At 34.1% G+C, this 22,339-nt stretch overlaps 2 protein-coding genes and 1 non-coding gene across 3 annotated transcripts; 2 read left to right on the forward strand and 1 right to left on the reverse strand.

Moving 5' to 3' along the window:
- Positions 1 to 11,765: 11,765 nt before the first annotated feature.
- LOC145162285 (dolichyl-diphosphooligosaccharide--protein glycosyltransferase subunit DAD1) lies at positions 11,766 to 13,134 on the reverse strand. The gene is made up of 5 exons (XM_079081471.1): positions 12,980 to 13,134; positions 12,843 to 12,890; positions 12,321 to 12,408; positions 12,168 to 12,211; positions 11,766 to 12,006 (listed from the first exon to the last, which is right to left on the reverse strand). Exons 1-5 carry the CDS (start codon positions 13,076 to 13,078, stop codon positions 11,923 to 11,925), a joined length of 363 nt encoding a protein of 120 aa, XP_078937597.1. The 5' UTR covers positions 13,079 to 13,134; the 3' UTR covers positions 11,766 to 11,922.
- A 95-nt stretch (positions 13,135 to 13,229) lies between these two features.
- Positions 13,230 to 13,303, forward strand: TRNAI-AAU (transfer RNA isoleucine (anticodon AAU)). Its single transcript has one exon. It is a non-coding gene; the product is annotated as a tRNA-Ile (tRNA).
- A 7,998-nt stretch (positions 13,304 to 21,301) lies between these two features.
- LOC145163438 (uncharacterized) lies at positions 21,302 to 21,997 on the forward strand. Its single transcript, XM_079082277.1, has one exon. The coding sequence runs from the start codon at positions 21,302 to 21,304 to the stop codon at positions 21,995 to 21,997; it is 696 nt and encodes a 231-aa protein (XP_078938403.1).
- Positions 21,998 to 22,339: the final 342 nt, after the last annotated feature.

Consider the following 22,339-nt stretch of genomic DNA (forward strand, 5'->3'; position numbering starts at 1 on the left):
TTCTAATATTGTAAAGTTGGGACACCATACTGTAGTTTTTTAGGTACTCGAATAGAATTTGTATTTGGATTAAGATTAAAAAGTATACTGTTATCATTGCAGATTATGAACAATTTCATAAGTCTTCAAGCACTTCAACCCATTGGAGACATGTCGTCAATATGTAAAAGTTGAGAGAAGAAGTATGAGAAGAATATTTGAAGCTCATGAGCATTAAAGGTTATTAGGTATGTGTTGTATGTAGTTCTTTAGTTTATATTCATATCCTCAAGCCGTTATTAGATGCTTAAGCTATTGAGACAAAAATTTTGTAATCACCATGTACTATCAAAGTTTATCATCGGGAAGATTTGGGATTTTTATGTATAGAAGGTTGTTAGGCGTGTCAAATCTAAAAAATAAAGGGGTACAACAGACTCCAAATACACTGCTTTAATGCACTAAAAAGGTAGTACAAGGCAAGCAGGGTCGAACCACAGAGACACGGAATAAAAGTCTATACCTCTTTGCGCAAGGTACTTTGGTCACAAAGGGGGATTTGTCTGCAAAAGTCAAATAATGAAAATAACAATCAACCTTGAAACATGCAGAAAATGAAATAGATTTGTAAACAAGTTGTAAAAATGCTTCCAGTTCTAGTTCTCAATGTTGTCATTTAACCTGATTATGATTTGATGTAATTTGTGATTACGATTCTAATTTGGTACTGAAAGATATTAACACGCTCTAATACCTCTCGCTTGCCAAATTATCTAACCAAAACACGCTCTTTGATTAGACCTAATTTTATTAATTCAACCTAAACACGCTCTTAGATTGTATTGAAAAACTGCATTAAGTTTTGTACAAGCTTCCCAACAATGTTCATTTCTTCTCATACGCTCGGAAGTGTGAAAACATGTGATAAATGTTCTACACTAAGAAAACCTATTGTTTGTTACCAACCATTAACTTTATAGAACGATTAGGTGCCCTAAAAGTTAATTAACTACACAAAAATTCAATTCATGAAAGTGGCCAATCAAACACAAATCAAATTTAAGGATTCTAGTTTAAACAAGAACATAATCACTAGAATAGAATCACAAATCAAACATCAAATCATATGCTTCAAGTAAAGCAATCAACATGTTTTGAATAAGAACTAGAAACTAGGGTTTCTTAGCCACACATGGCTAGAACAAGATCACAAGAACAAAAGATGGAATTAATGTGCAATTACAACTTACAAATAAGAGAAATAATGTTTTCAAATGATAAATGATCAAATACTTGCAAAAACCTTTGAAATCCCCTTTCAAAATGTGTTCTGATATGTTGTGTGTGTCCCCAAATGGCCATCAACCCGTAATATGAAAGATAGAAAAAACTGTCAAAAGTTGGTTTTTGGGTCGAACACGACCCGTGTTGATCTGCACTAAACTGACACGGCCCGTGTTCAGCAGCCAACACGGCCCGTGTTGATCTGCACTAAACTGACACGGCCCGTGTTCAGCATGGTCAACAGCTCCCATTTTGGTCAATACGGATCGTGTTGATTTTGCAGTGTAAATCCAACACGGCCCGTGTACCCCTCTGACTCCGAATCCAAACTTGATTTTTCCAACTTTTTCGTTCTTCGCCCGATCATCCCGAAATCTTCACCAATGCTTCCCGGCACCTCCCAAAGCGCATTCCAAGCTCCGGTTTACCTGAAAAAGACATGAAAGTGTGCAAATAAGGTTGTTCTAGAGACTAACATGAATATGATGAAATGCAAGAAAAAGGAAGAACGGTTATGCTAAATAGATGCATGAAATGGGACTAAAAGGTGTGTAAAAAGGTGCACAAATTGAACCTAACAAATCTTCCCAAGCTTAGACCTTTCTTGTCCTCAAGAAAGAAGAAGAAAGATCTAGACCGGGGAAAATAAAAGAAAATAAAATAAACAAAATCAAAATCAAGAACCTTTTGAAACTTAATGCAAAAATCAAAACAATCATGAAAAAGATTCAACCCAATTAACCTCGTTTTTGTAGCATAGTTGAGAATATATCTGTCGTGCCTTGAGTCAACTTGGCATTGGTCTCAAAATATTATATGACAATAGAAATAAGACTTTGACCGCTCCCTAACGCAACTCAACAGAATAAAAGATCACAACACTTGTTCCCTTTCAATAGCATCAAGTCGATTCATGGAACACATTATGGTGTTACTCTCGTGAAAATGTATGTGACAAAAATATGCTCAATCATCTTTGTTTTACAAAATGTAACAATGACCGACTCTAGCTATTTGTTGATTAACAACAATCCTTTTCTAAAAAATATTTTCTAAGAATTCCCTAAAATTTTCCCAGATTGGTTACAAATTTCAAACCACTTACACTAGTCAAAGTAATTAACAGCTAGTCCCAATGTCATAAGTTCAAGTCCAAGACCAAGGGAATCTTTTTGCAGCCAAGCATTTTTCCTAAATATATTATTCAATTAAACTATAAAAATAAATATATACAAACTATCTAATTATGTTTTTCCTACAAATAAAGCTCATGGATTTCTTTGAAATCCATGTAACGGACTTCCAACCAACACATCCAGACCATATGACCTTAGTGTGCTAGATTTAAAGAGATCTCGCGGGTTACTCACCCGAACCTCAAAGGCCACAAATTAGCTTTATTTGGATACCTATACATATCTAATTTTTTTTTTATTTTTGTTATTATTAAGTTCATGACTTTCTATGGAACCCGTGTAGCGAACTTTCAACCCAATCAGTCCCAAACAATTCAGCTTTAGGCGATTAGATGTAGAACACCCCTCGGAGTTTACTTATTCGAGTTCCAAAGGTCACAGATTAACTTAATAAAATTTTTTTATTTTTATTTATTTATTTATTTATTTATTATTATTATTATTTTCTAGGCTTATTTCTTTATATTTCCGTCCTTGACTTTTCTATTATGGGGACATCTCACGGTCTATTACCGTGAGGGGCTTCTAAGACATTTTTCGGGGGACTGAAGTCAACATGCAAAGACCCGTAAGTATAGTTGGAAACTATGTCCCCAAGCAAGGTATATAAAAAGGAATTAGTAGAAAGGACTTTTTAGAGCGCTGGAAGGTTCGGGACACTGAGATTTTATATTCTTTTTATGTTTTCTTGAATTTGGCATTTTGGGACCAATTGAGCACTTACTACTCATAAGACCGGTCACGTGTCCCAAAGATTGACTCATACCTGTCGTTTTGCTCCGGTGTTGACAACCTTTTCATTTTCTGTTTTGCACGAGTAGCTTCGGGAGGTGTGTTCATATGCAATTAGCTTGCTTTTAGATTTTTCAATAAAAAGAACAAGTCTAATCTCAAGGCATACGACTCATTTACCAATTCAACTGTTTTTAGAAGATTAGGTTGCCTTGGGTTGGATCAAAACAAACATGGAATAAAAATCTTTTTTTTTTGAAAATGCATGAATGAACCTAGTGTAAAACTCTACCCCTCCCCAAGCTTAAAGATAAGCATCGTCCCCGATGATCGGAGAGGGCGGAAAAACCTATTACGGAGGAGGAGACGGGTGGTGCCCGGTTGGGTAAGAGTCCAAACAATCACAAGTGCACACAAATTGAAATTTTAAGCAAAATATGGACGATTAAAGATATGGAAAGAATTTACCGAATCGTTCTTGGAGTCTATGCAATTGTGGTGAGAACCTCCTCTTTATCTTCCCCAAGCTATCAGTGAAATATTTTTTTGGAGCCCGAGATTCATTTTCTAGGCATAAAAACATGTTGCAACACATTTGGAACATTAAAAACTAAAAACTTCAAAGAAACGTAAATGTTTTTAAAGAAAAAGACAAAAATACTCCCGAGTTGCCTCCCGGTTAGCTGCCCTTGTTTTAAGTCGTTGGCTCGACTTGGCCCCGGAATATGCATTGATCTAAGTATGTGGGGCTCTCCAACTTAGTAAACTTTTCGCCACCTCCTTCAATGGAACACTTATCTTGTACTTGACTTTCTTTTTACGTGGGAACCATGTTGGACTTAGACCCTTAATGACAACAATCGTCAAGCCGACCCCTTTCTTGTACTTGTCCGGTAAGGTGGTCAAATCTTCCTTCTTTGATAAGGTGGTTGATTTGATGACCGGTTGGGTGTCTTCTTTCTCGGGGTACATATCCTTTGAAGGGTCCATCAAATTTAATGTTTTCGGATCTTGTGGTTGGTCTACCGGTGAAAGGAGTTTCACATTGGTAGTGGGTGGCTCAGCCTCTTTTTTATCAACCTCCAACACCTCCTCTACAACTTCCATGTCATCCTTCTCCATTTCTACTTCTTCCTTGACAACCTTCTCCACTTCTACTTCTTCTTCCTCCTCCTCCCGGTCTTCAAATTACAATCTTGGGTCATCAAAATTTTTCCCATCGTTCAAGGTAAAGGCAGAAACGGTATGCCTTGGGTCCTCTCAGTCTGCGATGGTAATTTGCCTTGAGTTTCCAATATACTCACAGATTGAGCAAGTTGTGCAATTTGTTCCTCTAAGCTTTTGAGGCTAGCTTTGGTTGTTTCCTGGAAGATTTGGGTAGTAGTGGCAATACTTTTCACAATGTCTTCCAAGGACATGCTCGAAGTTTCAGCTTGTTGGGGAGGTGCAGAATATGGTGGTTGGAACTGTCGAGTTAGTTAGTATTGGTCATTTCCCCAAGCTTGGTATGGGTTTTGGCATTGGTTGTTTCCCCAAGCTTGGTTGTTTTCCCACCATTGATCATGTTGAGGTTGATCATAACTCCATTGATTTGGCCAGTAGTAGCTTCCCCTTTCCTGCACTTCTTCCCATTCCCTTTGTAAATATGGACACATATTGGTGTCATGTCCATTTTGAGTGCAAAAATCACAAGGAATAGGTGTGGGCTGCATACTTTGGTCATTTTCAATCATCAAAACAATCTGGGCTAGCTCAGAAAGTTGGTCTTTAATGTAAGGAGTGTTCATCTCCGAGCCACACTTTTTGTTTTTTTTATTGTTTTTTTATTGTTTTTTTTTTGATAGAGATGTACCTGCTCACAAAAATCTTGGTATAAAAAATTAGTAACACCGTGTCCCCGGCAACGGCGCCAATTTGTTAGGCGTATCAAACCCAACAAATAAAGGGGTACAACAGACTCCAAATACACTGCTTTAATGCACTAAAAAGGTAGTACAAGGCAAGCAAGGTCGAACCACAGAGACACGGGATAAAAGTCTATACCTCTTTGCGCAAGGTACTTTGGTCACAAAGGGGGATTTGTCTGCAAAAGTCAAATAATGAAAATAACAATCAACCTTGAAACATGCAGAAAATGAAATAGATTTGTAAACAAGCTGTAAAAGTGCTTCCAGTTCTAATTCTCAATGTTGTCATTTAACCTGATTATGACTTGATGTAATTTGTGATTACTATTCTAAGTTGGTACTGAAAGATATTAACACGCTCTAATACCTCTCGCTTGCCAAATTATCTAACCAAAACACGCTCTTTGATTAGACCTAATTTTACTAATTCAACCTAAACACGCTCTTAGATTGTATTGAAAAACTGCATTAAGTTTTGTACAAGCTTCCCAACAATGTTCATTTCTTCTCATACGCTCGGAAGTGTGAAAACATGTGATAAATGTTCTACAATAAGAAAACCTATTGTTTGTTACCAACCATTAACTTTATAGAACGATTAGGTGCCCTAAAAGTTAATTAACTACACAAAAATTCAATTCATGAAAGTGGCCAATCAAACACAAATCAAATTTAAGGATTCTAGTTTAAACAAGAACATAATCACTAGAATAGAATCACAAATCAAACATCAAATCATATGCTTCAAGTAAAGCAATCAACATGTTTTGAATAAGAACTAGAAACTAGGGTTTCTTAGCCACACATGGCTAGAACAAGATCACAAGAACAAAAGATGGAATTAATGTGCAATTACAACTTACAAATAAGAGAAATAATGTTTCCAAATGATAAATGATCAAATACTTGCAAAAACCTTTGAAATCCCCTTTCAAAATGTGTTCTGATATGTTGTGTGTGTCCCCAAATGGCCATCAACCCGTAATATGAAAGATAGAAAAAACTGCCAAAAGTTGGTTTTTGGGTCGAACACGACCCGTGTTGATCTGCACTAAACTGACACGGCCCGTGTTCAGCAGCCAACACAGCCCGTGTTGATCTGCACTAAACTAACACAGCCCGTGTTCAGCATGGTCAACAGCTCCCATTTTGGTCAACACGGATCGTGTTGATTTTGCAGTGTAAATCCAACACGGCCCGTGTACCCCTCTGACTCCGAATCCAAACTTGATTTTTCCAACTTTTTCGTTCTTCGCCCGATCATCCCGAAATCTTCACCAATGCTTCCCGGCACCTCCCAAAGCGCATTCTAAGCTCCGGTTTACCTGAAAAAGACATGAAAGTGTGCAAATAAGGTTGTTCTAGAGACTAACATGAATATGATGAAATGCAAGAAAAAGGAAGAACAATTATGCTAAATAGATGCATGAAATGAGACTAAAAGGTGTGCAAAAAGGTGCACAAATTGAACCTAACAAAGGTTGATTATCAAAACAAAATATATCCACTTCCAAGAATTTATAAAATTTATATATTTTTCAGTATAACCAACAACAGAATGGTGTTTTGCCATCAAGTTCCATTTAGCCTTATTTCTTACTTTCTTAGATAATATACCATCGATGTACTGGGATACAATCACCTTCACTGGAATAAACAACCAACCGTGGGACACTATACTTGGGAATCTTTGTAGTTAGGTCATTCTTAAGATTCTTACATTTGAAGACCAAACATGTTCTAACCTTATTTCATAATATACATGCTTTCTAAAAGTGTAATTCTTATTTGGTTTATATGGTTGTATAACTTTGTATTTTTTAATAGAAGCAAGAATCACACATGATGAGAATAGAAGTATGTGTAAAAGGGATATGAAAGTGGATGTTACCAAAAATGGATGTTGGAAAATCCATTCGATATCCTTCACTTGCATTAACCAATACATTTGCTTTTCAAGATCCAATATAATTGAGTCGGATGCATATGTTGTCAAAAAGGATCTCATGTTTGGCTTATTTATTTATTTTTAATTTCTTTATAGGTAAATTGACATTTGCATTATTAAAATGATGTCTGTGTGAAGTAAGTATGAACAAAGAGCGTTTATTTTTTGCAGCCATCTAAAGTTTGGTAAATGACCCTTTTACACTTCTTTTTTTAGGGCTTTTTATTTTCATTTTTTTGTAAAAATCTTTTAACTTTTGCAATATATTGATTACAGACTACACATCTATACGAATTATTCTAACTTCTTGACAGCTCAATCTGAAGTCACCTCATAGGAATTCGACATTCAAAAAGCTTTTTAACTTGCCACCAAAGGAATTTCTCATCGGTGATTTTGTCATGTTTTCTCATAAGAAAATTAGCCCTTGAGGTATACTCGGACGGTTGGATTTGATTACGGACTGCACATCTACACGAACTGGTTACTTATTAGAGTTTCCAATTTCATTTTTGAAGAGTAGACTCTTCCTATATTCAAGAACTATTGAGTTTTATGCCAACTTATTGAGACACAAAACAAGGTTTTCATTGCAGCTGATTTTTATTCTTTTATTTGTTCTTTTAGTGTATGATACAAAATTAGATGAGTTAGGCCAATGTTATGAACTATCATTGTTGGGTTTTATACCAATTGTAGCCTTATACTTTGAATTTTTTTCATACAACGAAATTGTGTTGTTTTTCCTTTTGTTTAATCCCAAAAAGAACTTAAATGAAAATGAAAAATGACAGATAATTCAACTAAAAAGACAACTTATGACATTTCAGATTCTAGAGGACATTTGACAGTTTTTATATAGGTCGCACTTGTGTTCTCGAGGTTAAAGTTTTTTGCCAACTCAATAAAAAGGTGCATTTTGCCCTTTGATTAAAATTGACTTATATTTGGAGATATGTATAAATTGATACCAATACCTTTAATAAATGTTATGATAAATACACAACAGACAAACACAAGGGTATTGTCATAACTTGAGTTAGAAACAGATTTACTTACAAGATTCTTAAAAAAACATTTATGTTATTTGCTAATGTCCAATGATCGTTAACATCAGTCTTTGTACCTTAGAAAGTTGAACAATCAGAGGGGAGATAGTGTAAACATCATGTATGTCTGGAACTAAGAACATCAATGGTTGTAATAAAAAATACAAAAGAGCTTGAAGGAATAATTCTTTTTGAAAGGTTAATTTTAGAAAAAAAAATAACCTATTGCAATGAGTCAAATGTAATTCCTACAAGTGTTTGATGACCCTCCTACACCAATCATATTATTATTATTATTATTATTATTATTATTATTATTACAAATCAATAATAAAACATTAACTCGAAGAAAATATAAAAAGTTGTAATTTTTTAGAAAAAAACATGAACTTACTGGAAGATCATTAACAAATCGATTGATAGAACTACAAGCTTCGTTTGTAGTACCAATTTGTATTTCATTCATTAATACATCAACAAGAAAGAAAAAAGACAACTGACATTGGTTCCCGAACCTAAGAAAAGTATAAATTAAAAATATATAGTCTTAAAGGTACTCATATGTGACAAAGAAGGTCGTCCAACTAATAAAACAAAAACTGTTGTTTACAAAGAGGTCATTCATCGATTATAGATATTCAAACATTTCATTGTTTTTTTCAATGTTACCAATAACGCTAATTCTATTTCTGTTACTTTCTTTTTAATTATTGTGCAAACTTTTTATATTTTTATATGTATTGTTTTTATATGTTTTACCGCGGGTCATAATCTAGTTTAATAGAAAACCCAAAATATGTGAAGATGGAGCGACAAGAAAGACAAAATATCTTATTTGATATGTGATCTCGGTGATGTTTGCCTTGCAGATTCGGACATTCGGTACTACTGAAATTCAATCACTTGTATCACGTGTAGGTTGCAAATGAGTATGAAGTTGACTTCTGTTGAAAATCACAAAATCCTTTGACTAAAGGATTTCAACATTCCATCGTACGACCCAAAAAATTCTGCATACCATTCCTAAGTGGGTTTAACCCATTTAAAGTGTTTTCAAATCATAAAAGAAAAAAAAAAGGAACAATTTGAATAATTAACGGTCTCGGGCTATCGGCAAATCAGAATTTTAAACGATTTAAGATTAATTTAATATATTATTGGAAAATATAAAATCTAAAAGTATAAACAATTTGACAACTGGTGGTTGCTGGTTTGCTGAAACGTGTTGGTCTAGAATTTCTTTATTGTCGTTAAGATGGAAACTGCATCAACTATTTTCCTCTCGTGGGAAATGATCTACTTATACTAAATGTAGATATCTATATTCATATTTAATATATATTAGTTATGTATCTGTCATGCAACGAGTAATAAATTTTGCTAGTAAAAATTTATGTCTATATAGTGTTGATGGGTTGAAAAATTCATTACTCTATTAAAGTTATTGTTAAACCTTTGTTTATCGATTTTTATTTCCGATTTCTATTCATGTAAAGGTTGAATTTTTTATTTTCTTTTTGTAAATTAGTTGCTCTTGAGAGATATTAATGATCAAGTGTGAAACAGAATCTTAGTAAATGCTTGACTTTTTATAATTTACTTCCACATTTAAAAAAACATGTATATTTTATACGGTGTTTATTAAAGTAAAAACAAAAAAAAAACAAAAATACCCAGTTGAAATCGACAATTAATTATAATCGTAGTTTATGAGACAAAAAGAGTATCGTAAAGAGTATATGATGTTGTTTTTTTCTAAAAAATTTATAATTGTAGGTTGAGTTTAGATCAAAGGCTCGCAAGTGTTATTACTTTATATTTTGTTCTTATTCGAACCTATGCAATTGTTTGCAATATAAATAAGTTGAAAAAGTTCTTAGCCTTATTTGTTTGCCTCTTAATTGGAAAATTAAGAGGCAATCTCTTAATTTTTATGATCTAGACGGTTTGGTGGTATCTGAATTTATACCAAACATTTATACACAATTAAATGCTTCAGCTTCCAGGTAATTTTGTCAAGCACACCTATGTCACAAAGTTTTGAAACAAAAAGAACTTATAAAGTATTTTGAATTAACAAACAATAGGAAAGAATGAAATTAAAATCCTTCGTCAAAGTAATGGAACGTTGTAATCTCTCATTTGAGAAACCTTTAATTCCAAGATCCTTCCTTTTTAACCAAACAATAAGAAATCGAATTCAAATCAAACAGTTCTACGTGACCCTATTGGCCTATTTGTTGAATAGAATCCATCATATTTTCACAAAGCAAATGCCCCTTATTTATTCTTTTTCAACTTGCATACAAAGAGATTCAGAAAAAAAATGACATACAAAGCCTTTAAGGTTTGTAAACTACTTTTATACATTATATCACATAAATCAAACAATCTACCATACCTAATTGTCAATTGATAGTATGTCGTGATGATATGATGTTAGAAGTTAGAACCACTTTGGAGATAATAGGATCTCTAAGAAGGGAATCATGTTCATTTGACCCTTAGTGAATATTATATGAATCATTATTTAAAAGCCCTTTAGGATCTTTGCGCTTTTAGCACATGGAAAAGGAAAACGTCAATGACTAATTATAATATGTTTCTTCTTTACCTTAAAAGCATACCCTCCTACCTTTTCCTTTCCCTTTTTCTTATAGATAAAAGAATGTCTTATTAAATTATGAACATTATGGTTTTTGAGATGTATGAGATCTATATATACACAAAAAAATGGGCCTAAACATGTGATACCCAAGAAACGCAAAACGACCCAAAGGGATGCCAAGCTACCAGAGACGAGACTTCTATTCTCCAAAATCCCTGGTTTCCTTGTTATGTCTAAATAGCGGCAAGATCAAGAAATAATCGAACTCCACAATTCAACATAATTTCATACTTTAAGCTTACGTCTTAATAAAAATAGGCCTATTAAATGGCTGTATTTATTTGTCTTGCAATGCTTTCATATTCAATGGTTGCATTCAAAACAACTATTTAGAAATTTTTTGCTTAGTAAATAGCTCATAGCTTGTATCAAAAAATTTTGAGCATTGTGGATAGGTTTCTTTCATTGTAAGAACATTTGTTAACGTTTAATAACTCTAAAGAAACAAGTTGTAACATGAAAGAATCTGAATCCTAAATACAATTTTTAATGCAAATGACATGTTGTTTAAACAATGGTTCTCAAATATATGGTATTTTTAAAAAACACAGAATTTGGAAGAAAAAAAAATGGATCCACTTCTGTTTGATGGTTTGAGAACCAACCACTATGACTAATCAATACAGCAACATCAACAACCCTTCAACTATATGAACCAAAGTCAATGTAATTGACAATCTTGCAAGATAACATTTGCAACAAGGCTTATAATATTGTTGCTGATTGTGTAGAAGAAAGAGACATTTGTTTGAGTTACATTTTTAATTTGAAACTGAATAAAGTGTTCAAAGTCAAAACAAAATAATTGTGAAATCAAAAAATAGAATCTTGAAAATATTAGGTTCAAATCTGTAAATACAAAAGTTGACTATTTCATAAAGGAGAAAGATGTTGGCGTCCATCTACTGATTACATTAATAGAAGTCGGTATTATAAGTAATAGGATTCTTCATAGTCTAAAGTATCTTCATGTAAACACTTTGAAACTCTTGTAAATTAGCATTAAGGGATAAAAGTTTTCCTTTGGCAAATAAAAAAGGTTTGAATGTTATACATATCAAGCATAATGTAGCAAAGAGCCTAGAGATATTCAGCTAATCCTCAATATCGAAAATTTAGTTTATATAATCTTTTGATGCAATAAACTCGAGACCTAATTTTATCCAAGAAAGTTCATGATCACCAAATGCAGCACCAAATTGCACAAAACAAAATCCGCAAAAGCACGCTCAGGAGGCAAATCCTACAACAATTTGATAAGCAGATATCAGGGTACACAGGATATGACATGACATGGCAAAAATAAGTTTATAAAAAATGACGTAAATGCCCTCCTCAGTTTAATTGCATGATCTCAATCAAAACGTTTAGAAGTACAGAGCCAAAGAGGAACAAGAAACGTACCTTAAATTCCTTGTTTTCTTTGTTTACTTGGATACGAAGACAAACTGTTGTAATCAAAAGGATAAAGAAATTATTTTTTCTAAACATGGAAACCCTAATTGAAATGAAATGTATTCAAGCATAAAGTTGAATATAATATACATATAAGATTACCTGCAAGAACAGCTGTTCCTACACAAGAGAGTACACCTGAGAGAAAGGAGTTGAATGGAAAGGAGCCAACAATGGCCATATAACCCACCTGATAATAAAAGCAAAACCATAAGTATCTATCATCTACATTTCTATGTGGACTCCAAACATAAGGAACTAATCTGCCTTCAATTACTGTTCACATTTCACCAATCTGCCCAATTTTGATGTTAAATCTAAGAGTCTTGGAGAGTAAATTACAGGAGGTAAATCAAACAGGACAACTAGTAAACATTGAAGACAACTGCGAACCAAAAATTAAAGTTCTTAACATCAACCATTCAAAATAGAAAAGAGACTCGAAGGGAAACGAAATTGGTCTAAAATCCCACTAAAGAACACTAACTGGATCAATCAAACAGCGAAAGGCGACATCAATTTCACATCACAATGAGCCACGACTATTAATTTAAACAGAACGTTGAAAATGTAAAGAACGGTTCACGAATCATGAACAGATTGTGTACCAAAACAACGGCATACCTGAATCAGAGCGGTGAAGACAGCGAACACCACGTACAGATCTATGATCTGGAATTAGATTAGATCGTTAGGGCACAGACACAATAGAAAACAGTAACACAGGCGAATTTGATTAGATGGATCAGAAAAAGGAGAACCTTGAGATTAGTGGGAGTAGCGGAATAAGCAGAATGCAGAGAGCGGAAAAGAGCTTGAGCATCATCTTTCGTCGTCGCCGTCGCCGTCGACTTTCCCATCTTCCTTCCTCGTTGTTTAACAGTTTCAGTGTATTCTTTCTCCCTTCACAATGGAAATGGATGGTGAAATTCAGAAACCCTTAAAAGGTATTTAACATAAACACCACTTCTGTAATTGTTATTAATGCGATATTGAAATCATAAACATCGAGGCCCATTAGCTCAGTTGGTTAGAGCGTCGTGCTAATAACGCGAAGGTCGCAGGTTCGAGACCTGCATGGGCCATAATTTTAGGTTTTTGTATCAATTCTTTTATTTTTCTTACATTTGACGTTACATCTTTGTCACCTGCTGATTTTCTCTTATTCCTTTTTTATTAACTTTAGGACATATTTAACAAAAATAGTTAAATTTATATGAAAATTTGATTTTGATATTATTTTATTTTTTACCTCAATTGAGACACTGTCTTTTCTAATTTGTTTCAATATTGGTCATTTATTCAATTGTCAACTAACGTAATACTCTTTACTAACATCACATTTTAGGTGTTAAAATAATGAAATTCCAACTAATGAATATTATTATTGGTCTAGGATGTCCGTGTGAGTATATTGATTTAAAACACCCTCACATATATTATATTATTATCATAATAGTCAATTAAAAAACATATATACACAGATAATCCTTTCAATTGACCAACATTTAAATTGCACTTCCCATGCAAACCTACAAGAAGTATAATTTTCAAATTTATTTATTAACTTAGACTATAACTCTTATATAGTAACTATGATCAATTAAACCTAAGAAAGTGTAGATTGTACAACAAGATCGTGAAACAGAAAGGAGAAAAGAAGACCACACATAGATTTTTGCATAGGGTTATATTTCTGTCCACGCCTCCAAGAGGGTCCAAATTATGTGTCATTTCGCTCCTCCACAAGAACCATATACGTTAACTTTCTGTTGTTCTTTAATCAGTAGGATCAAATATATATATATATATATATATATATATATATATATATATATATATATATATATATATATATATATATATATATATATATATATATCAAGTTTGCTACTTACAAATCGGATAAGCATACTTAATCATGCATGGGAGGTGAGATTTTCATTCTAGACCTATGATAATATCTACAAACGTTGGAATTTTTATTATGCTTATGATAATACGAAATTGCACAAAAGACATTATATTTTGGATAAACAATCATAAAAGTCGTTACATTTTAGTTTTATCTTTTTTCAATTTTGACGTCTAGAATGTTATGTTACCAAAGAATGACACATCAGCATCTCATGTCATGTGTTATGTCATCAAAGAATGTCACGTCTTGACAATCGGGTAAACGGTCAACATTAAAACAAATTGGAAAACAGAATACATTAGTCGAGACAATAAATAATATGATGTCAAAATCGAATTTCCGTATAAACTTAATGAATTTTGTGGATTTGCCCTTCATTGTATATTTGTATCCCCTAATTTGCCGATTGGCATCTTCTTATTTGCAGGTAGCGTTTGATATCAATAGAAAAATAACATTACGGTGAAATGAAATAATCATGATTGGTGGACATGAAAGAATATAATAAAGTATTTCTTACTCTGATTCTTTGTAACGTGTTGAATGTAATTTCATAGGGAGGGTATTTTCTTTCATTGCTCTAGGAATGGAATCATAAATATTATAATTATAAATTGTTTTTAGACGATTACAAAAATGGTCTTTGTGGTATGTATTTTTTGGGGGTTTTACTCCAAATCACGGCTTTTTTTGATTGGTGGTCCTTTTGAGGTAGTTTGTTTGTGATTTTGGTCCTTCGGTAAACTGAAAAGACTAAATTGCCCTTATTATATGGCAGAATTTCATATATCCCTTATTAAACGTCTAAATATCGTATTTACCCGACTTAAAATCTAAATATCATATTTGCCATTTTTAATCTTTTAAAATATCTGATTTGCCCAAATCTATTTTTTTTAATAGTTTTTTAATATTTAATAATTATTTTTTATATTGTAAAATCATTATAATTAAAAAGAAACTAAATGGACCATTTTGCCCCTTCATTCTAGAACACATGAATTCTTCACAGATCATTGGCTTTCTGCTCTAGCTTCATCATCACGATCGTTCATTGTTCACTCTCGCCATCTTCCTTTTTCCCTCTCACCAGCTTCATTCCTTCAATCCCGATAAGCACATGTAATTGTGCACTTTTTCCTAATTTGCCCAGATTCAACCAGGGGTTTCAAAAAATTCCCGTTTTTCCAGCAATACCAGAAACTGTAATAACATAAACATGACTGTAGAAGCCAAGACTGGGACCAAATATCTTACACTTCAAAAGTCATTTTAATTTAAGGAACAACCTGCAATATCATTGAGAAATTAGAAGTGCAGAAGCAAAATTAGGCCTGTGGTTTTGAGTCATGACCTAAACGAAGGGCATATATGGAAAAGGAATTGTGAAATTAATAGATAGACTTCAAGCATTCACGGTTATAGAGGAACATGTCTCTTGGTTGATAATGTTGCCAAAATGAAAGGTATATATGTAAAGGAGTTGTGAAAAATCAAATTAAAGAAACCATATTGAAGTTCTAATCGCATTCTCAAAAATTTTGAAGCCCCTGGTTGAATTTGTTGCAAAAAGAAGGGTATTAAGGAAAATTCATATTTACCTGGTGCTTATTGTCGATTGAATGAATGAAATTGGCAAGAGGCAAAAAGGAAGACGTAGAGAATGCACAAGGAACGACTGTGAGGAAGAGGGCCAACGCATAAAACCAACAATATAGAATCAAGGGGTAAAATGCTCCATTTCATTTTTTTTTTAATTTTAATGATTTTGCAATATAAAAAGGATTAATAAATATTAAAAACTATTAAAAAAATGGATTTGGGCAAATCCGATATTTTAAAATATTAAGAAAGGCAAATATGATATTTAGATTTTAAGTTGGATAAATACGATATTTAGACGTTTAATAAGGGCATATATGAAATTCTGCCTTATTATATTTATTTTCCATTTTTTCATATATATATATATATATATATATATATATATATATATATATATATATATATATATATATATTAAAAATAGGTTCCACGTACCTCTCTCTCTCTCTCTCTCTCTCTCTCTCCCAATTTCAGCATCAAAGGAATGCAAAACTTCCCCTCAAATCATTCTTTTCTTCCCCTTCATCTGCAATGGTCGAGCTTTCCAAATTTCTTCCCTTCACCAATGTCCTTCCACTGCCACCAAAGAAGACAACTTACCACCACCAGAGAAGACAACTTACTGTCTAACAATAAGTCGTCGAAAACCCTAGCAATCACGGTCCAGAATCAACACCGAATGATGAACAATCACACATATGCACATACACCTGCAAATCAACTTCCTTATCAAAAGAAAGAAATCGACTTCTAGACCTAACAAAATCCTGTAGAAATCGATTTGTCAGCCCTAACAAAACCCTATATAAATCGATTTTTCTGCCCAACAAAACCTTGTAGAACAGATCGTATTTTTACTGTGTGCGTGAGATGGGGGAGATGATGAATGGCAGCTTGTTATCAGCATCTGAAATTGGACTTCTTGGTGTAGAAAAAAGAAAACGCGAAGCTCCAACAACTACGCACCGTCTTCTTCCTCAAAATCGGACATGAAAACCTTGAAATCAAACATTGAAAACCCATAAAACCTTTTAATCGGACCTTGAAAACAACCCTTATCTGCCACCAACACCACCGTCGGTAGTGGCGTCGATGGTGTGAAATCTTTCTATGGTGGCCGACATAGTGGTGGGAGGTGATAATGGTTGCACAGAAAGCAGAAAAAGTTCCAATGACTCGTATGGAAAAAAATACGATCGTGGTAATGGTTATGTGGAAGGAGGAGGGAGTCGCCAGTGGTTGTGTCTCCGACTGCAATGGTGTCGGCTTCCTCTTAATTGTGAAGGAAAACCATTGATGATCTTTGTAGTTAAGGGATGTAAACAAGAGCGAACTGATAGGGGGTAGGAGAGAGAGAGAGAGAGAGAGAGAGAGAGAGAGAGAGAGAGAGAGAGAGAGAGAGAGAATGGGGTGTGGTCCCCAGTTTATTATTAATAAAATATTAAATTAAATAGAAAAAAACATAAAAAATATATCAAAGAGGACAATTTAGTAATTTCAATTTTTGGAGGGAACATATTCACATACAAACTAATCCAAAAAGACCACAAAGCCAGAAAAAAAAAGTCATGGTTTTGACTAAAACCAAAAAAAAAATACATACCACAGGGACCATTTTTGCAGTTTGTCTTGTTTTTATTCATACAATTTTCATTTTATATTGGTATGTGGTAATCGATAAAAAAAATGATAGAATAAATAGAATAATGCATTACTTACGAAATATGATTCCTTTCTTGTGTGTTGATATTAGTTCCATTGAAAGAGGTGTTTTTTTCATTCCTTTAGAAATGGAACCACGAATAATATTCTTATAAACTATTTTTATTTATACAATGTCCAATATATATTATTAAAAAAATCAAACTTCAATTAAACAATTTCTTTTATTTTTAGAAAATAAATAAAAGTATTATGTATTATAATTATCTTAAAACTTGATCGTATCTACTTTTTTTCTATTTTGTATTTTTTTTAATCATATATAATTCTTCTTAAACTAATTTTAAAACATGTTATATGTATTTAAAACCAAATGAATATGTCTGTATGCAATCTATTTGATGATATATCCTAATCTAATTATTTTTTATAGGAAAAAACAAACTGAAGTTCATTAAATCTCAGATTAGATTTTGGGTTTATGAGTCTAAAATTAAGACCGGGTTGGAGAATTCTAGACTTTTTTCTTGGTTAAAAGAGATTGACATTGAGTTAGATGTTGGTAATTCTAATGCAAGTCTTATATATGGGAGACTCTATTCTAGGAGACTTCACTAAGCTTCAAAAAGCCAAGTCCTTGGACGTTTCCCAAAAAGCTAAAGTCACATGGTCAGCGGAGAGGGTGAGAATTCTACGTTTTTCAATGGTATGTTGAAGAAACGTATACGCCAATTGATGATTAAATGTATCTCTCTTAATGGGGAGTGGCTTTCTGACCCAAGTAGTGTGAAATAAGCTTTTCTTGATTATTAGTCTTCCAAATTCCAGCCATTTGATGGAATTCATTTATCTAGTCGAAGCGACAGTTTCAGAAGTATACATCCTGATTTGGCTTATTTTATTGAGTCCATGTTTTCTCTGGAAGAAATAAAAGATGTTGTTTGGGATTGTGGTTTGGACCGTGCGCCTGGTCCAGACGGGTTCACATTTCGGTTCCTTCGACACTTTTGGGAGATATTGGGGATTGATGTTATCTCTTTTGTTCAAGAATTTTATATGAAGCCTTCTTTTCCTCGGGGTCTAATTCCTCTTTTATCACTTTAATCCCAAAAGTTGATAATCCCAATTTTATTAATGATTACCGCCCTATTAGTCTTATTGGTATTAAGTTTAAGGTTATAGCTAAATTGTTGGCTAATTGTAACACCCTGTTCTGGATCATTTTGTGATTCAGGGTCGTGGGTCGGAAGTCGATTGTGTAAGGCTTTGGGCCTTAAGGAAGAAAAGTTTAGTCCTTGTGGAAGGAGGTATGATAGTTAAGAGATTTAACCCTTGAATTGTGTTTGAGCCGAAGGGAAAAAAGGGAAAAGTCGTAGGCCAGGTTCTTGAATGAAATATGGATTTTTGTTCGAGAAGTTTTCAGTCCAAGATATTTAGATAATGTTGTGGGGCTCTTCAACACCTTTCCGTTGATATAAAGAACGTGGAAAACGGAGTCAGAATGATGAAGTTACGACTGTTTGAAGTTAGGACAATTTTGGGTTAAGCCGCATACACTGGGCGTACGGGGATGTACAGCCCAATTTTCAGAAAAAAAAAATTAAACTTTTAATTTTATAAACATCATCCATAGGAAGTACAAAAATCCCAATACATATCTATATTATTTTTGAATTCAGAGTACAAAAAGCTAAATGTGAAAACACTGGAGAATGCACGCCACGCCATCAAGCCGAACCCTTTCCCTTATTAATAGAAGTACCTGAAACATTCAATAAAACTGTAAGCATAAGCTTAGTGAGTTTCCCAATCAAACAAATCATATAATCACATAATGTCATGCTCATACATATACATACAAGTTTGCCATGGACTCCCTCCATGGTCTTCAATGGAATGTCATGGGCTACCCCCATGGTCTTATATCCCCGTGCCATGGGCTCCTCCTATGGTCTTGCCAAGTGTCATGGGCTCCCCCCATGGTCTGCACATAGTCCACATATAATTCCACTAACAAACAATCACATATTCTCATACGAAACATTTCATAATCAGTAATGGGCCGGCATTGGTGCCTTCGACCCATGAGTGTGGTGAAAAGACTCACCTCAATACTAAATGGTAGCTGACTAGATCGAGACTCCAAAAATCCGCTCTACACAAACCCTATAATAGAAACAATCCCTTAAATACAACTCAAAATGTCCCAAAATCCATTAAAGGTCAAACTTAGTCAAAGACTAAGGTCAAAAGTCAAAGTCAACGGCCTGAGTTGACCCAACTCGCTGAGTTATCCCTCAACTCGTCGAGTTTCTCCATGATCCGTACAGATCGGGGAAATCCCATCAACTCGTCAAGTTCACTAATGAACTCGTCGAGTTGGCCAGAAATCCAACCTCTTAATGCATTAAGCTGATACCATCGAATCTAAGGACTCCAAATCTCAGATCTCATCCAAAATGATGTCTATAAGGGTAAAGTTTCCAACTTTACCCTTAAGAACCATCCAATAAGAGGCAAACCCAAACCCTAGGCTCTTTAGAGTGAGTCTTAATCCATTAAGCCCTTGAACTCTCCCAATATAGTCCCAAAACAGATCTAGGGTCCAAAGGTTGGATAATCACGTAAAGTTTCCAACTTTAGGTACATGCAAGCTAGAAATACACTCTAGAGCTTAATAAGAACTTAATGAGGGACTTATTTCATGAATGGGAGTTGGAACTAATAAAGTTTGCAACTTTCAGCCATGAGAAGTCATGAAGGGGTTAGATCTAACATAATAACCCCTGGAACCTTTAACATCTTGGCTAGCCCAACCAAAAACCCAAAATCATGCTAAAACTTCCGTTAAAGAGATCTAGATGATAAGAAAGCAAGATGTCGACTTTATACCTCAGAAAGACTGCTATTGAAGAAGAATTTCTGGATCCAAGGTCCTCCTTCCAAGCTAGGCACTTCCAACTTCAAAGTTCCTTCCAAAGAATCACCAAAATCAACTTTCCAAGCTCATACAAGCTCGCACACTCAATCTTTCAAGGAAATACACGAATCTAGGGTTTCTTGTTGAGCATCAGTGCTACCGGTTGATCTAAAACCAATTGGTGTTAGAAAGGGATAAACCTTAACCATATAACGCATTCAGCCCTCCAGGACCAGACATTCGATTGCGGCACTCCAAGCCATCGTGTGAGGACTTGTTCGATGCCATTTATGACCCCAACAATTCCCCCCCCCCCCCCCGCTCAAAAACTGCTCCCTGAGAGAATCGAACCCTCGCCACTGGCTCTAATACCACTTGTTGAAACAATAAAATAATGGTCGATGGATTCAAAACAGTTTAGTTGAATCAAACAATAAGAACAAAGATTGAATGTGATTGAAAGAGTGTCGAATGCTTAATTATCAATATCTTAGAAGAGTTCGATAAGAACTTCTCTGTAAAGATATGTAGGGCTACAAAAACATTAACCCTAAAACGATACATGCATGGTATATTTATAGTCTAACCCTAGCACCATAAAGACGGATGGACATGCCCAATCCGATAATAATAAAGACTAAATACATGCATAATCAATATTGACACAACACCATAAATATCCCAACATAAGCAAGTTGGAGTCTCGTGGCAAATTACATTCACAAACAGAAAAGAACCCAAATGTAAATATGGTTACATTGAGAAGTTGAAGAGAAACTGGAGAAGGTAGCAAAAAGGAAGATTCTAAAGAAAATGAGGGTGAGGTCGTCCCAAGTCAAGAGACGATTGTGAAAAGTAAAGTTTAAGGCGAAGCTCCAAGGATGGTCACACTCATAGTCAAAGAAGAAGGAGGATGAAAGAGGAATCTTATACACCCTTCGAAAGGTTGAGGTAAACATTCTGTTGTTAGATGCAATTATGCAAATCCCAAGGTATGCTAAATTTTTTAAAGAACTTTGCACTAACAAAAGAAAACTTCAAGAACATGAAAAGATTTCAATGAGTGAAAATGTTTCCGCTATTTTAAAAAGAAAACTCTCACAAAAATGCAAAGACCCCAAAATGTTTACGATTCCTTGCAAGATAGGGGATGTTACTATTAGCAGTGGCATGCTTGATCTTGGTGCTTCTGTTTATGTCATGCCCTATTCGGTATATGAATCGTTAAATATCGCACATTTAAATCGAATGGGTGTTACTATTCAACTTGCGAACAAATCGAGTGTTATCCCTAGGGGTGTCTTAGAAGATGTTTTAGTTCAAGTCAATAAACTAATCTTTCCCATAGATTTTTATGTGATTGATTTAGAGGAACAAGTTTCCTCCAAATCGGTTCTAATCTTGCTTGGAATACCATTTTTGAAAACGGCTAGAACAAAAATTGATGTGTATGCGGGTAACCTCACAATGGAATTTGATGTTGAGGTAACTAAATTCAATATTAATGATGCCATGAGATACCCTAGAGATATATCTTCTTTGTACTTTGTTGATGTCGTTGAACCTTTAACTCAAAGTTTATTTGAATTGACTAGCCATGATTTGCTAGAGACGAGTTTGAGTAAAGGTTATAATCAAAGAAACATAATAGGGGAGGTAGAACACCACCCTTGAAAACCGGAAATTGATGAAGAAGCTGACAAGTTGGACACAGGACAATTAAGGAGGCATGAGAAGTTACAAATCGAAGATCTCGAGGAATCGATAAACGAAGCATATCAAAATGTCAAGATTTACAAGAAGGAAGTGAAAACTTTTCACAACAAGTCCATCACCCGAAAACACTTCAAGTCGGGATAAAAAGTTCATCTTTATCGTTCCCGACTAAAACTTTTCCCAAGAAAAGGGAGATCTCGATGGAATGGTCCCTTTATTGTAGTGAAAATTTTCAAGCATGGAGTGCTGGAAATCCATGACACGAGACAAGTTTTCAAGGTTAATGGACATCGATTGAAG

This window comes from Lactuca virosa, chromosome 3, assembly GCF_052849685.1.
Source record: "Lactuca virosa cultivar CGN04683 chromosome 3, Lactuca_virosa_CGN04683_v6, whole genome shotgun sequence".
In the NCBI taxonomy this organism is placed as follows: Eukaryota; Viridiplantae; Streptophyta; class Magnoliopsida; order Asterales; family Asteraceae; genus Lactuca; species Lactuca virosa.

Coding starts and splice junctions, on each gene's coding strand:
- LOC145162285 (XM_079081471.1), bottom strand. CDS start 13,078: ATGGGAAAGTCGACGGCGACGGCGACGACGAAAGATGATGCTCAAGCT. Junction 12,212..12,320: donor AGGAACAGCTGTTCTTGCAG/GTAATCTTATAT, acceptor TGATTACAACAG/TTTGTCTTCGTATCCAAGTA. Junction 12,007..12,167: donor AAGAAAACAAGGAATTTAAG/GTACGTTTCTTG, acceptor AAATTGTTGTAG/GATTTGCCTCCTGAGCGTGC.
- LOC145163438 (XM_079082277.1), top strand. CDS start 21,302: ATGCAAATCCCAAGGTATGCTAAATTTTTTAAAGAACTTTGCACTAAC.